The sequence below is a fragment of the Oncorhynchus masou genome, chromosome 33 (genome assembly GCF_036934945.1).
Source record: "Oncorhynchus masou masou isolate Uvic2021 chromosome 33, UVic_Omas_1.1, whole genome shotgun sequence".
Taxonomy (NCBI): domain Eukaryota; kingdom Metazoa; phylum Chordata; class Actinopteri; order Salmoniformes; family Salmonidae; genus Oncorhynchus; species Oncorhynchus masou.
This window is the reverse complement of record NC_088244.1, coordinates 9,003,558-9,018,496: the sequence shown is the minus strand read 5'-3', so window position 1 is coordinate 9,018,496 and position 14,939 is coordinate 9,003,558. Positions and strand designations below refer to the sequence as shown.

The 14,939-nt window shown below is 44.5% G+C and overlaps 1 protein-coding gene across 1 annotated transcript in view; it reads right to left on the bottom strand.

Moving 5' to 3' along the window:
- LOC135527785 (laminin subunit beta-2-like) overlaps positions 1 to 6,948 on the bottom strand; it is a 77,128-nt gene extending 70,180 nt beyond the window's left edge. The window contains exons 1-2 of the mRNA XM_064956347.1: positions 6,803 to 6,948; positions 6,502 to 6,581 (exon numbers count right to left, since the gene is read on the bottom strand). Of these exons, the coding sequence (XP_064812419.1) occupies positions 6,502 to 6,532 (31 nt within the window). The 5' untranslated portion in view covers positions 6,533 to 6,581; positions 6,803 to 6,948. The remainder of the gene's footprint in view (positions 1 to 6,501; positions 6,582 to 6,802) is intronic.
- Between the last annotated feature and the right edge of the window lie 7,991 nt (positions 6,949 to 14,939).

Below are 14,939 nucleotides of genomic sequence, written 5' to 3'. Positions count from 1 at the left end.
ACCTCGGCTGCAGTGAAGGAGAGACCGCATGTTTCCGTTGCAGGCCGTGTCAGTGGCACTGTATTGTCCTCAAAGCGGGCAAAAAAGTTATTTAGTCTGCCTGGGAGCAAGACATCCTGGTCCGTGACTGGGCTGGATTTCTTCCTGTAGTCCGTGATTGACTGTAGACCCTGCCACATGCCTCTTGTGTCTGAGCCGTTGAATTGAGATTCTACTTTGTCTCTGTACTGACGCTTAGCTTGTTTGATAGCCTTACGGAGGGAATAGCTGCACTGTTTGTATTCAGTCATGTTACCAGACACCTTGCCCTGATTGAAAGCAGTGGTTCGCGCTTTCAGTTTCACGCGAATGCTGCCATCAATCCACGGTTTCTGGTTAGGGAATGTTTTAATCGTTGCTATGGGAACGACATCTTCAACGCACGTTCTAATGAACTCGCACATTCCAAATAATTTATAAACATTGAATATAAATGACAGAAGACATGAGAAGTAAATCAGAAAGTGAGTTGGTTATGTTGCTTGTCTAAAGTACTATTTGAGTCTAAAGCTGTACTATTTGCCAGTCTAAAACAGTACTATGAGTCTAAAGCTGTACTATTTGAGTCTAAAGCTGTACTATTTGAGTCTAAAGCTGTACTATTTGAGTCTAAAGCTGTACTATTTGCCAGTCTAAAGCAGTACTATTTGAGTCTAAAGCAGCACTATTTGCCAGTCTGAAGCTGTACTATTTGCCAGTCTAAAGCAGTACTATTTGAGTCTAAAGCAGTACTAATTGAGTCTAAAGCTGTACTATTTGCCAGTCTAAAGCAGTACTATTTGAGTCTAAAGCAGTACTATTTGAGTCTAAAGCTGTACTATTTGCCAGTCTGAAGCTGTACTATTTGAGTCTAAAGCTGTACTATTTGCCAGTCGAAAGCAGCACTTACAAATGTTAGCGTGAGATCTGTCTTGTAGCATGTGGAGGGGCGTGGCCACCAAGCGCACAGGTGGCCATGGTCTGCTCATTAAGGGACATTCCGTTACTAATTGGAGTGAAAGAGATTCTCCTCTAGTCCAGCTCTTTTATAAGTATTCTTATGCACAGGGCTGACTGTTCTATAGATTCTGTATCATCATGGCAGAGTCTGCACAGGGCTGACTGTTCTATAGATCCCGTTTCCTCATGGCAGAGTCTGCACTGAGCTGACTGTTATATAGATTCTGTTTCCTCATGGCAGAGTCTGCACTGAGCTGACTGTCCAATGACCCATCTATTGAACATTATTTTTGAAGCAAATATTTTATACAATAGCTTAAATTGAAATGAACGGATTGATGTGTCAATTGTTTTATATTTCAGTTCAAAGACCCAATGCCAAGGTAGTGGGACATCAAAGACCTGTTCCCAACTAACTTTAATTTTATACGCCATTGCTGTCAAACTATTTTACTTTAATTAAAACTGATACCTTTTCCGATTTATACTAATCATTTTAAGCCATAAGGATTTTCAATGGGTGGCAAACAGACTAATTCAATTTCTCTTCCAATTTTATGGCAAAGCTGAGATTAGTGTTATTATAATTTTGTATTGAGCATACACCTCCATACACTGTTACAAGCTTGTGTGACACAATTTTACCATCCTTGTTTACAATGTCCTTCATAAATATTACAGGAATCACATAAACTCTGGTTTCCTGAGAGATATATATTTTTTTTAATAAATAATCGGTATTCCAAAAATGAATTGGAGACACACCCCTGTTCCAGCTGGGCCAAACGGACAGTTATCTAACGAGTGATCTAACCTTTTATTTACCCCCAATCATAAATACATAGGGTTCATGTGTTAACCTGTAGAGTATCCCAGCCTCTATGTCTACATGTCAAGGTGCAATGGCAATAACATAATAAGAGCACCTCCAACTTCAAGAATCAGTCTAGGCTACATACACTATATATACAAACGTATGTGGACGCCCCTTCAAATGAGTGGATTCAGTTATTTCAGCCACACCCGTTGCGGAACGGTGTATAAAACAGAGCACACCGCCATGCAATCTCCATAGACAAACACTGGCACTAGAATGGCCTTACTGAAGAGCTCAGTGACTTTCAACGTGACACCGTCATAGGATGCCACTTTTCTAACAAGTCCGTTTGTCAGTTTGCTAAAGCTGCCCCGTTCACCTGTAAGTGCTGTTATTGTGACGTGGAAACATCTAGGAGCAACAACGGCTCAGCTGCGAAGTGGTAGGCCGCACAAGCTCACAGAACGGGACCGCAGATTGCTGAAGAGTAAACAAAACGTCTGTCCTCGGTTGCAACATTCACTACCGAGTTCCACTGCCTCTGGAAGCAACGTCAGCAACAAGAACTGTTTTTAATTTCAGATTGCATATCTTGTCCATATGCATCGTTGCTGACGTGCTTGCTACACACACACAGTGAAGTAAGGTTGGCTGCAGGAGAATTTACATCTTGACATCAAGTTCCATACAAGGGCATATCGTAACGTTTCTATGTAGCACGGTTTTCCCCACACATGCTCAGTTGTTACCCATCTCCACTGCTGTGGCAGTCGGCTACATGAAATAATGACATGAAGTTAAACGCAACTGTTTAAGGTGGAAAAATATACATTTCCATAGGCAAGTCAGTTAAGAACAAATTCTTATTTTCAATGACGGCCTAGGAACAGTGGGTTAACTGCCTGTTCAGGGCCAGAATTACAGATTTGTACCTTGTCAGCTCGGGGGTTTGAACTTGTATAACCTTCTGGTTACTAGTCCAACGCTCTAACCACTAGGCTACCCTGCTGCAATTCGCAGATTTCTGAATCATAAATTCACTGGCAACGGGAGCAGAGTGACGCCCTGCATCCAGCAATGTTACGAGTTACGTGATCTGTTTTTTGCAGCTCTTTCAGTACAGCAGGGAGAGAGGGGCAGAGTGTAAACTCCACTGAAAAGAGTTTCAATGTATCGAATCAATTAGGAGTTTCTGGATTTTGGATAAACTTCTCCTTTAAGATACATAGACTTATTGTAAGTAACCCTTGATGAAAACATCTGCTAAATGACCATTGTTTTTAAATGTAAATGTTTTACATACAGATATCATATTACTGTATTGAATTATTAAAAAATATATATACAGTACCAGTCAAAAGTTTGGACACACCTACTCATTCAAGGGTTTTTCTTTATTTAAACCTTTTTTTTCTACATTATAGAATAATATTGAGGACATCAAAAATAGGAAATAGCACATATGAGAAATGTATAATTTGTAAAAAAAATAAAAAAAATAAAAAAATGTATGTTACATTTTAACGTGTAAAATCAAGCAGTACTGCTTTCTCTAAGAGTGAGGCAGATGTATAGCATTTTGCAAAATAACATGATTTATTTGTCTCTCTGAAATGAAACCATCAAGTGATGGATTTTGAACAAATACATGTCTGTCATTGAACAACCCCATGCAATGATTAAATAGTGAAAAAAACACTAATCTCTTTCATAAGTTCTTTCAACAAAAAAAAGCTAATTTACCAACATTTCTGAAAATGGATATATAGCGTTTTGGAATTAAACTCTTCACCTGTAACACCAAAATAAATCAGCTAGCTTAGCGCTCCCTATGGGGGTATCTATGTACCAGTCAATTACAGGTGAGCACCGACCCGTCTTTATGACCACATGAAACAGCTCGTTAGGGTTTAAAGGTGAGTGTTTTACTAGGCAACCATCTGTCCCTTGATATTAGAACTGAGGCAGTGGAGACTGTGTGCAGTGAGAGGGAGGACGGGGGAGGGTGTCAGTGGACTGACCATCCCTCTCAGGCTCCATAATGAACGTCATGTCCACTCTTAAATACAGGTGTTTATACAGGTGTATTTAAGACGTATGACGGAGCCTATCATCATACGATAGAGCTTGGTTGTAGATGCATACAGCAGTGCGATAAAGAGGCAGAAGTTGAGCAGGCCTGGAGGAACAACACAGTCCAGACTTTCTCCTCCCCTCCCTGGGCCTTGTCTGTTACATTTCTTAGAGTGAGAGTAGACCAGAAAGCAGCCCATCAGACTAAGTAGAGGAAGTGCCTCTTTCCAAGAAGACAGGTAGACAGTAGAGAAACAGCTAATTGGAACACTGTGTGAGGGGGTTCAACTGTGTGTGGGGGAGGGGGTTCAACTGTGTGATGGGGTTCAACTGTGTGATGGGGTTCAACTGTGTGATGGGGTTCAACTGTGTGATGGGGTTCAACTGTGTGTGGGGGAGGGGGTTCAACTGTGTGATGGGGTTCAACTGTGTGATGGGGTTCAACTGTGTGATGGGGTTCAACTGTGTGAGGGGGTTCAAGCTGTGTGATGGGGTTCAACTGTGTGATGGGTTAAACTGTGTGGGGGGGTTCAACTGTGTGGGGGGGTTCAACTGTGTGAGGGGGTTCAACTGTGTGAGGGGGTTCAACTGTGTGGGGGGGTTCAACTGTGTGAGGGGGTTCAACTGTGTGGGGGGTTCAACTGTGTGAGGGGGTTCAATGACACTCGTTATTAGAGAGAACATCTCCTCATCCTCCTCCTCATCTTCCTTTTTCCACAGAGAAAAGTCCCTGCCTACCACTCTTCTTCTCTCTCATAACCCCCCCCCTTCTCTCTCTCTCTCTCTCATAACCCCACCCCCTTCTCTCTCTTATAACCCCCCCTTCTCTCTCTCTCTCTCTCTCTCATAACCCCCTCCCTTCCTCTTCTCTCTCTCTCTCTCTCTCTCTCTCTCTCTCTCTTCTCTTTCATAACCCCCCTTCTCTCTCTCTCTCTCTCTCTCTCATAACCCCCCTTCTTCTCTCTCTCTCTCTCTCTCTCTCTCATAACCCCCTCCCTTCCTCTTCTCTCTCTCTCTTCTCTCTCATAACCCCCCCTTCTCTCTCTCTCTCTCTCTCTCTCTCTCTCTCATAACCCCCCCCTTCTCTCTCTCTCTCTCTCTCTCTCTCTCATAACCCCCCCCTTCTCTCTCTCTCTCTCTCTCTCTCTCTCATAACCCCGCCCCCCTCTCCATCTGGTTTCTGTGGTTGGCTTTAACTGGCCCATTGTTCTTGAATCCACGAGTTCCGGAGTCTCCGCTCACAGAGGGCCTCCCAACACTGGGCACCAGCCTGTACCTGTCCTTCACCTGCACACAAAAAGCACACCGGTGCTCCAGGAGACTAGAAGAAAGCTATGTCACAGAGGCTTTAGTTCTATACGGAATGCTTCTGTCCCCTTTCATGTAAGCCTGAACACTCGTCACCAACGTACATTCTTTCAGAGGGAGATTTATTCACAAAAGAACAGTTTGTGCAGTCTTTTCTTCTCTCCTTTCACTCCACAGTAAAGAAGGTCCCTGTTCACGATCTTTCTTAACACAGCTGCTGTTCCCCGTCTACTAATCACTACAGTGGGGGCTCACGTGCAGAATCACCTGCAAGGGTTTGCCACAATGCCTGGGGGAGACCACTGTGACACAAATGACCCAATGAAGACCAGTGACATTTCGAGTGTGAAACAGGAGCCTCAGCTGTCAACGACCTATAGACAATAGATACACCCACTGCTCTTTAAAATCCCCAGCTCTCTCATCCTCGAGCATCTTCTGAGGAGGAGGGGGAGGAGAGAAGAGGAGAGAGCGAGAAGAGCTGAGCTTTGTCCATCTGATCAGCCAGTCCCTTTCACCCAACACATGAAAAGTAATTAACCTTGTCTGGCCCAATGATGTGAGGAGATGGAAATGACCCCTGACCTCCAGAGGTCACACACAGAGGCGTCAGGGTTCTGAAGAGATCACTCTGTATCTCTATAATGACAGACTGCTGGATAGACTACACTCACAAGTAGAACCCTTTTAACAAAGACCAGTCCCCAGCGTCGGATTAAATAACCCCACCCTCCCCCAACCCACACACCCTGTGATGCTGTAACAACAACATCGTTGGTGGGGTGGACTGGCTACATGTGTGGATTCAGCTGGGCTGATTTAGGTGAACCATAAACAACAAACAGAGTTGATGGTTAGCCTCCCCAAAGCACAAAGTCCCACCCCGACACCTCTCCAACACCACCCAGGAAGACAGGGGAATTTACCACCAAGGACAGTGGCCCAACTGTGAACTAAGAAGTGACCCCTAAGGAGGGGAATGGGGATCCCCCCTCCCAAAAACAACAAGGCATCTTGTCTCAGAGCTGGAGACAGTAAACACAACCCTCTGCCTCCCTCTGTCCCGTCCTTCATGCATGTAGACTATAGTAGTCTATCTGTAGATCTGATCTTTCAATTCTGGATGCTTGAGGTACCCACATGTTTCTGTGATTTTAACCTTTAAATTCTGCATCGCAAGTTCACAACACATATAGTTAACAGTATAAATTACACAACCTCTAGAGCAGTTTACAACTCATACCGTTTTCATTGCATCATTAGGCCGCTGGTTGGCATAGGAAAATGTTAATTGCCTTCAAAGGCTCAGCGCAGAGGCTACTTACCACAGATGAAAATGACCGGTGTCACGTGCATGGCTTTATGGTCATCAGTCAATCAATCCCCTTTGAAGTGTAGATTCAGACTGAAAATTGTACATAGACATAGCCTGGTATGAATCATTTCACACGTCAACTCAATTCATGAAGATCGTTTTGATTCCACACGTATTTAAAAAGAAAAACACTATGATAAACTAATACGGCATTAGAATGTATAGGTTCCAGGTTGGAAGGTTTACTGTAATATAACAACGTTATTCAACTGTAATAAATTATTTCAGAGAGAGAAAAAAATCAAACTTACACCCTTTATATCAGTAGGTTTGATCCCCGTATTTTAAATCAAGTCGAATGCTGCGAGTCCCCCTGTTAAATAGAATGCGAGGTTGAGCAGAGTTAGCAGTGTGATCTGAAGTCTGGCGACCACTCTCCAAAGTTCTGTCCTGAGTCGCGTGCAAATGGAAACTCCGCAGCGGAGCTGCTTTCGTAGGAATGGACTCGCACTTCTGGCTACTCGAGATCTGATCACGTTTGACTGGGGTGTTGCATATGTTTATTGTAGTGTAATAACGCCATAACAAAAATCCACTTATAAAACGGTTTAATCCTTGTGTGGTGTTCGTGTTTTTGTTTTTTACCCAATGTTCGCGGGTCTGATGGACGCACAACATTATTGGGTTTATAAAACAATACAGCCTTAACAATTTACATACAAATATTTCATACTTAATACTTAGTTAATATTTGCCATTTACCTCTGCTAGATCACATTAATTAATAAAGGTGCAATTCATTTATTTTATTTTATAAAATGTGATTGTCAGTAAAAATCCATTATAAGCAAGACATGTGTGGAATAAATCATGTTTATCTTGAACAAATATATATATATATGAAACAAGGTTTTCAGCACTATTGATGTTTATTGCTTTGAACTGAACAAATTAGAAGGACAAATTTTACAAACAGTATTTTATGGGTATGATAAATTACCCCCATTGAACACAAATTAAGGCTGGTCTACACACTACACACCACACACACTACACACTACACACCACATGAGGAACAGAGTTCCAAATGTTCCAAATGTATTTCCTGTCCTTGATGTGTACTGTGTCTTCCTGTCCTTGATGTGTGCTGTGTCTTCCTGTCCTTCTTGGGTCCACACACATCGCAGCACTTCTTCTTGTTGCTACCGGCTACAATCTAGAATGATGGAAACAGTTCGTTCAGGAATTTGACTAACTCACTCACTCACTCACATATATAGTTACAGCAGGCCAAGGTAGGAGAGGCAGACACACACACACACAACAACATCACTCACACTTACTTCCGGTATTGGAGTTGTTGGTTCTGTGGGTCAGGCAGATGGGGCACCAACATCCTCCTCCTGAATCCTCCTCACGATGACTGCAGAAGCTGGGGTCCTTGGGATATGTTGCCTCCTCTGGATTTGAGGTCTTACCAATGCCTTGCCCAGCTCCTCGAGGAAGAGCCGTCTCCTCCTCTGGAGCTTCCCTCTGTTCTGATCTGGGTTCAACGTCATCCAGATGACAAATACGTTGTACGTCGAGATGTCCAAGATGTTGAAGAATATCACAAGATGCCAGCGTAGGGTTCTTTTTTGCAGCTGTCAGTCAGTCACCATCTTGTCTAAATTGTCCACCCTTCCTTTTGTGGCCTTATAATCCATTATGATTTATTTTTTTGATGTTCCTGGGCACAGATTCTCCCATCCCTATGCAGCGCACTCATGAGTACCACATTTTTGCCTTTCTTTGGCACGTAGGACACTGAGGGACGTGTTGGCCGTGAACACAAACTTAGAGGAATTGATAGGCCCGTTCCGTGTATTCAACAGCTCAGGTGGAAGCTCTGGCTTGTTTCTTCGTACTGTTCCTACTGTCGTCAGCTTCCTCTTTAGGAGCTCCTGTCCCAGCTTGTGCGAAGTAAAAACAAGTTATCGCTTTTGATGTTGCGGCCACGGAGTCCCTGTGTCACGTCCAGGACAACCCTCATCCCTTGGTTATTCTCAGAGCCTCCTCCATCTGGCGTCCCTGTATACACTTGCTCGTTCCATACATATAATGAAACAGCATCACAGGCAGAAACATCACAGGCAGTCCAGATTTTGATTCCATATTTTGCGGGTTTCTACGGTATGTACTGCCTGAAGGGGCAGCGGCCCCTAAATCAAAGTAAATTGATTTATAAAGCCCTTCTTATATCAGCTGATATATCAAAGTGCTGTACGGAAACCCAGCCTAAAACCCCAAACAGCAAGCAATGCAGGTGTAGAAGCACGGTGGCTAGGAAAAACTCTCTAGAAAGGCCAAAACCTAGGAAGAAACCTAGAGAGGAACCAGGCTATGAGGGGTGGCCAGTCCTCTTCTGGCTGTGCCGGGTGGAGATTAGAACAGAACATGGCCAAGATGTTCAAATGTTCATAAATGACCAGCTAGGTCAAATAATAATAACAGTATTTGTCAAGGGTGCAACAAGTCAGCACCTCAGGAGTAAATGTCAGTTGGCTTTTCATAGCCGATCATTGACAGTATCTCTACCGCTCCTGCTGTCTCTAGAGACGGCATAAAAGGCATAAGCTGCTCATCAACACTAACGTTGGGCCCAGGGTTGTAAAACAGGGGAAGGTGGTCCACCCACTTGTCCCACACTGACCTGATTGCAGCTAGCCTGTCTCTCTGCACTGACCTGATTGCAGCAAGCCTGTCTCTCTGCACTGACCTGATTGCAGCTAGCCAGTCTCTCTGCACTGACCTGATTGCAGCTAGCTTGTCTCTCTACACTGACCTGATTGCAGCAAGCCTGTCTCTCTGCACTAATCTGATTGCAGCTAGCCTGTCTCTCTGCACTGACCTGATTGCAGCTAGCCTGTCTCTCTGCACTAACCTGATTGCAGCTAGCCTGTCTCTCTGCACTGACCTGATTGCAGCTAGCTTGTCTCTCTGCACTGACCTGATTGCAGCTAGCTTGTCTCTCTGCACTGACCTGATTGCAGCTAGCTCGTCTCTCTGCACTGACCTGATTACAGCTAGCTTGTCTCTCTGCACTGACCTGATTGGTCCTGAGGCTGGCTGCTGACGGGCTGGTCCTGGGGCTGGCTGCTGACGGGCAGGTCCTGGGGCTGGCTGCTGACGGGCAGGTCCTGGGGCTGGCTGCTGACGGGCAGGTCCTGGGGCTGGCTGCTGACGGGCAGGTCCTGGGGCTGGCTGCTGACGGGCAGGTCCTGGGGCTGGCTGCTGACGGGCAGGTCCTGGGGCTGGCTGCTGACGGGCAGGTCCTGAGGCTGGCTGCTGACGGGCAGGTCCTGGGGCTGGCTGCTGAGGGGCTGGTCCTGGGGCTGGCTGCTGACGGGCTGGTCCTGGGGCTGGCTGCTGAGGGGCTGGTCCTGAGGCTGGCTGCTGAGGGGCTGGTCCTGAGGCTGGCTGCTGACAGGAAAGTCCTGGGGCTGGCTGCTGAGGGGCTGGTCCTGAGGCTTTTCCAAAGCGGAAGATGCACCTTCCACACCAGCTTCTCTCGCTGCAAAAAAATATTTCTAAGGCCCTCTGAGCTGAGATTATTTTTTGCCATACTGAACACGCCAGGCAGGTCCGAGATACTGTTGTGAAGAAGTTTAAAGCCGGATTTGGATACAAAAAGATTTCCCAAGCTTTAAACATCCCAAGGAGCACTGTGCAAGCGATAATATTGAAATGGAAGGAGTATCAGACCACTGCAAATCTACCAAGACCTGGCCGTCCCTCTAACCTTTCAGCTCATACAAGGAGAAGACTGATCAGAGATGCAGCCAAGAGGCCCATGATCACTCTGGATGAACTGCAGAGATCTACAGCTGAGGTGGGAGACTCTGTCCATAGGACAACAATCAGTCGTATATTGCACAAATCTGGCCTTTATGGAAGAGTGGCAAGAAGAAAGACATTTCTTAAAGATATCCATAAAAAGTGTCGTTAAAGTTTGCCACAAGCCACCTGGGAGACACACCAAACATGTGGAAGAAGGTGCTCTGGTCAGATGAAACCAAAATTGAACTTTTTGGCAACAATGCAAAATGTTATGTTTGGCGTAAAAGCAACACAACTCATCACCCTGAACACACCATACCCACTGTCAAACATGGTGGTGGCAGCATCATGGTTTGGGCCTGCTTTTCTTCAGCAGGGACAGGGAAGATGGTTAAAATTGATGGGAAGATGGATGGAGCCAAATACAGGACCATTCTGGAAGAAAACCTGATGGAGTCTGCAAAAGACCTGAGACTGGGACGGAGATTTGTCTTCCAACAAGACAATGATCCAAAACATAAAGCAACATCTACAATGGAATGGTTCAATAATAAACATATCCAGGTGTTAGAAAGGCCAAGTCAAAGTCCAGACCTGAATCCAATCGAGAATCTGTGGAAAGAACTGAAAACTGCTGTTCACAAATGCTCTCCATCCAACCTCACTGAGCTCGAGCTGTTTTGCAAGGAGGAATGGGAAAAAATTTCAGTCTCTCGATGTGCAAAACTGATAGACATACCCCAAGCGACTTACAGCTGTAATCGCAGCAAAAGGTGGCGCTACAAAGTATTAACTTAAGGTGGCTGAATAATTTTGCACGCCCAATTTTTCAGTTTTTGATTTGTTAAAAAAGTTTGAAATATCCAATAAATGTCGTTCCACTTCATGATTGTGTCCCACATGTTGTTGATTCTTCACAAAAAATACAGTTTTATATCTTTATGTTTGAAGCCTGAAATGTAGCAAAAGGTCGCAAAGTTCAAGGGGGCCGAATACTTTCGCAAGGCACTGTATATACAGTACCAGTCAAAAGTTTGGACACACATACTCAGTCAGGGGTTTTTCTTTATTTGCACTATTTTCTAAATTGTAGAATAATAGTGAAGACATCAAAACTATGAAATAACACATATGGAATTATGTAGTAACCGAAAAAGTGATAAACAAATCAAAATATATTTTATATTTGAGATTCTTCAAAGTAGCCACCGTTTGCCTTGATGACAGCTTTGGACACTCTTGGCATTCTCTCAACCAGTTTCACCTGCTTTTCCAGCAGTCTTGAAGGAGTTCCCACATATGCTGAGCACTTGTTGGCTGCTTTTCCTTCACTCTGCCTTCCAACTCATCCCAAACCATCTCAATTGGGTTGGGGTTGGGTGATTGTGGAGGCCAGGTCATCTGATGCACCACTCCATCACTCTCCTTCTTGGTCAAATAACCCTTACACAGTCTGGAGGTGTGTCCTGTTGAAAACAGTCCCCACTAAGCACAAACCACATGCTGCAGAATTCTGTGGTAGCCATGCTGGTTAAGTGAGCCTTGAATTCTAAATAAATCCCTGACAGTGTCACCAGGAAAGCACCCCCACATCTACACACCTCCTCCCTGTTTTACGTTGGGAACTACACATACAGAGGTCATCCGTTCACCTACTCTGTGTCTCACAAATACATGGCGGTTGAAACTAAAAATCTCAAATATGGACCCATCAGACCAAAGGACAGATTTCCACCGGTCTAATGTTCATTGCTGGTGTTTCTTTGCCCAAGCATGTCTCTTCTTATTGGTGTCCTTAAGCAGTGGTTTCTTCGCAGCTATTCGACCATGAAGGCTTGATTCACCCAGTCTCTTCTGAACAGTTGATGTTAAGATGTTCCTGTTACTTGAACTCTGAATATTTATTTGGGCTGCAATCTAAGGTGCAGTTAACTGCAATGAACTTATCCTCTGCAGCAGAGGTAACTCTGCGTCTTCCTTTCCTGTGGCGGTCCTCATGAGAGCCAGTTTCTTCATAGCGCTTGATGGTTTTTGCGACTGCACTTGAAGACACTTTAAAAGTTATTGAAATGTTCCGTATTGACTGACCTACATGTCTTAAAGTAATGATGGACTGTCATTTCTCTTTGCTTATTTGAGCTGTTCTTGCCATAATATGGACTGGTATTTTCCCAAATAGGCATATATTCTGTATACCCCCACCCTACCTTGTCACAACACAACTGATTTGCTCAAAGGAAGGAAAGAAATTCCACAAATATACTTTTACCAAGGAACACCTGTTAATTGAAATACATTCCAGGTGACAATGTCATAAATCTGGTTGAGAGAATGCCAAGAGTGTGTAAAGCTGTCATCAAGGCAAAAGCTGGCTACTACTATATTTTTCAAATCTAAAATATATTTTGATTTGTTTAACACTTTTTTGGTTATTACATGATTCCACATGTGTTAAACGTGGGTTTAAACACTGTTTCCCGTGCTTGTTCAATGACCCATAAACAATTAATGAACATGAACGTTATGACACTAACAGCTTACAGACGGTAGGCAATTAAGGTCACAGTTATGAAAACTTAGGACACTAAAGAGGCCTTTCAACTGACTCTGAAAAACACCAAAAGAAAGATGCCCAGGGTCCCTGCTCATCTGCGTGATCGTGCCTTAGGCATGCTGGAAAGAGGCATGAGGACTACAGATGTGGCCAGGTCAATAAATTGCAATGTCCGTACTGTGAGACGCCGAAGACAGCGCTACAGGGAGACAGGACAGACAGCTGATCGTCCTTGCAGTGGCAGACCACGTGTAACAACACCTGCACAGGATCGGTACATCCGAACATCACACCTGCAGGACAGGTACAGGATGGCAACAACAACTGCCCGAGTTACACCAGGAATACACAATCCCTCCATCAGTGCTCAGACTGTCCGCAATAGGCTGAGAGAGGCTGGACTGAGGGCTTGTAGGCCTGTTGGAAGGCAGGTCCTCACGAGACATCACCGGCAATAACGTCGCCTATGGGCATAAACCCATCGTTGCTGGACCAGACAGGACTGGTAAAAAGTGCTCTTCACTGACGAGCCGCAGTTTTGTCTCACCAGGGGTGGTGGTCGGATTCGCGTTTATCGTCGGAATGAGCGAAACACCGAGGCCTGTACTCTGCAGCGGGAATGATTTGGAGGTGGAGGGTCCGTCATGGTCTGGGGCGGTGTGTCACAGCATCATCGGACTGAGATTGTTGTCATTGCAGGCAATCTCAACGCTGTGCGTTACAGGGAAGACATCCTCCTCCCTCATGTGGTACCCTTCCTGCAGGCTCATCCTGACATGACCCTCCAGCATGACAATGCCACCAGCCATACTACTCATTCTGTGCGGGATATCCTGCAAGACAGGAATGTCAGTGTTCTGCCATGGCCAGAGAAGATTGAGCACATCTGGGACCTGTTGGATCGGAGGGTGAAGGCTAGGGACATTCCCCTCAGAAATGTCCTTGAACTTACAGGTGCCTTGGTGGAAGAGTGGGGTAACATCTCACAGCAAGAACTGGCAAACCTGATGCAGTCCATGAGGAGGAGATGCACTGTAGTACTTAATGCAGCTGGTGGCCACACCAGATACTGACTGTTACTTTTGATTTTGACCCCCCCATTGTTCAGGGACACATTATTCCATTTCTGTTAGTCACACGTCTGTGGAACTTGTTCAGTTTAGGTTTCACTTGTTTTGTTTATACAAATATTTGAACATTTTAAGTTTGCTGAAAATAAACGCAGTTGACAGTGAGAGGACGTTTATTTTTTTTGAGTTTATTTAATAGTTTTGAGGTCTTCACTATGATTCTACAATGTAGAAAATAATACACAAATAAAGAAAAACCCTGGAATGAGTACAGTAGGTGTGTTCAAACTTTTGACTGGTACTGTACATACATATAAAACATGTATGTTTCTCGCTAGCAGTTGAGCTGGTTTTATGCCTTTTAATCAACATAGACATGGCTAATACGGGTAGCAACGCTAGATGCTGAATACACTTGTGACTTTGATCATATCAAAATAGTGGGCTGAAGATACAGATAATCATTTTGGCATGATTGATACACATACTGTACATGACCCCAGACACATTTGTTTGTGATTGCTGAGCGTGTCCCTTGAAGAAGTTGGGTGACAGTTAATTATTGACAGTGACGGTGTAAACTCCACCACATGTTTTCGGGAAGACCCTCATGTCTGCCGGAGAATAGATGCTGGTGTTGGTAACAGGAATGCGCGTTCTGGAGAGAGAGGATCAGGCTCTGTTTGGTTGTGTCAGTGAACAATCCACACGTACATACCACCTATCTACCTACCATCACCAGACCATACTCCTTCCCGACAACCTATCTACCTACCATCTCCAGACCATACTCCTTCCCGACAACCTATCTACCTACCATCACCAGACCATACTCCTTCCCGACAACCTATCTACCTACCATCACCAGACCAGTGTTCATAACGGTTACACAATATGGTGTACCTAATAATGCTATTGCCTCCTATATTGTTACCTTTAGATTAAGGCCTTCCTGATATATTGTTAACTTTAGACCCTCCTGATATATTGTTAACTTTAGATTAA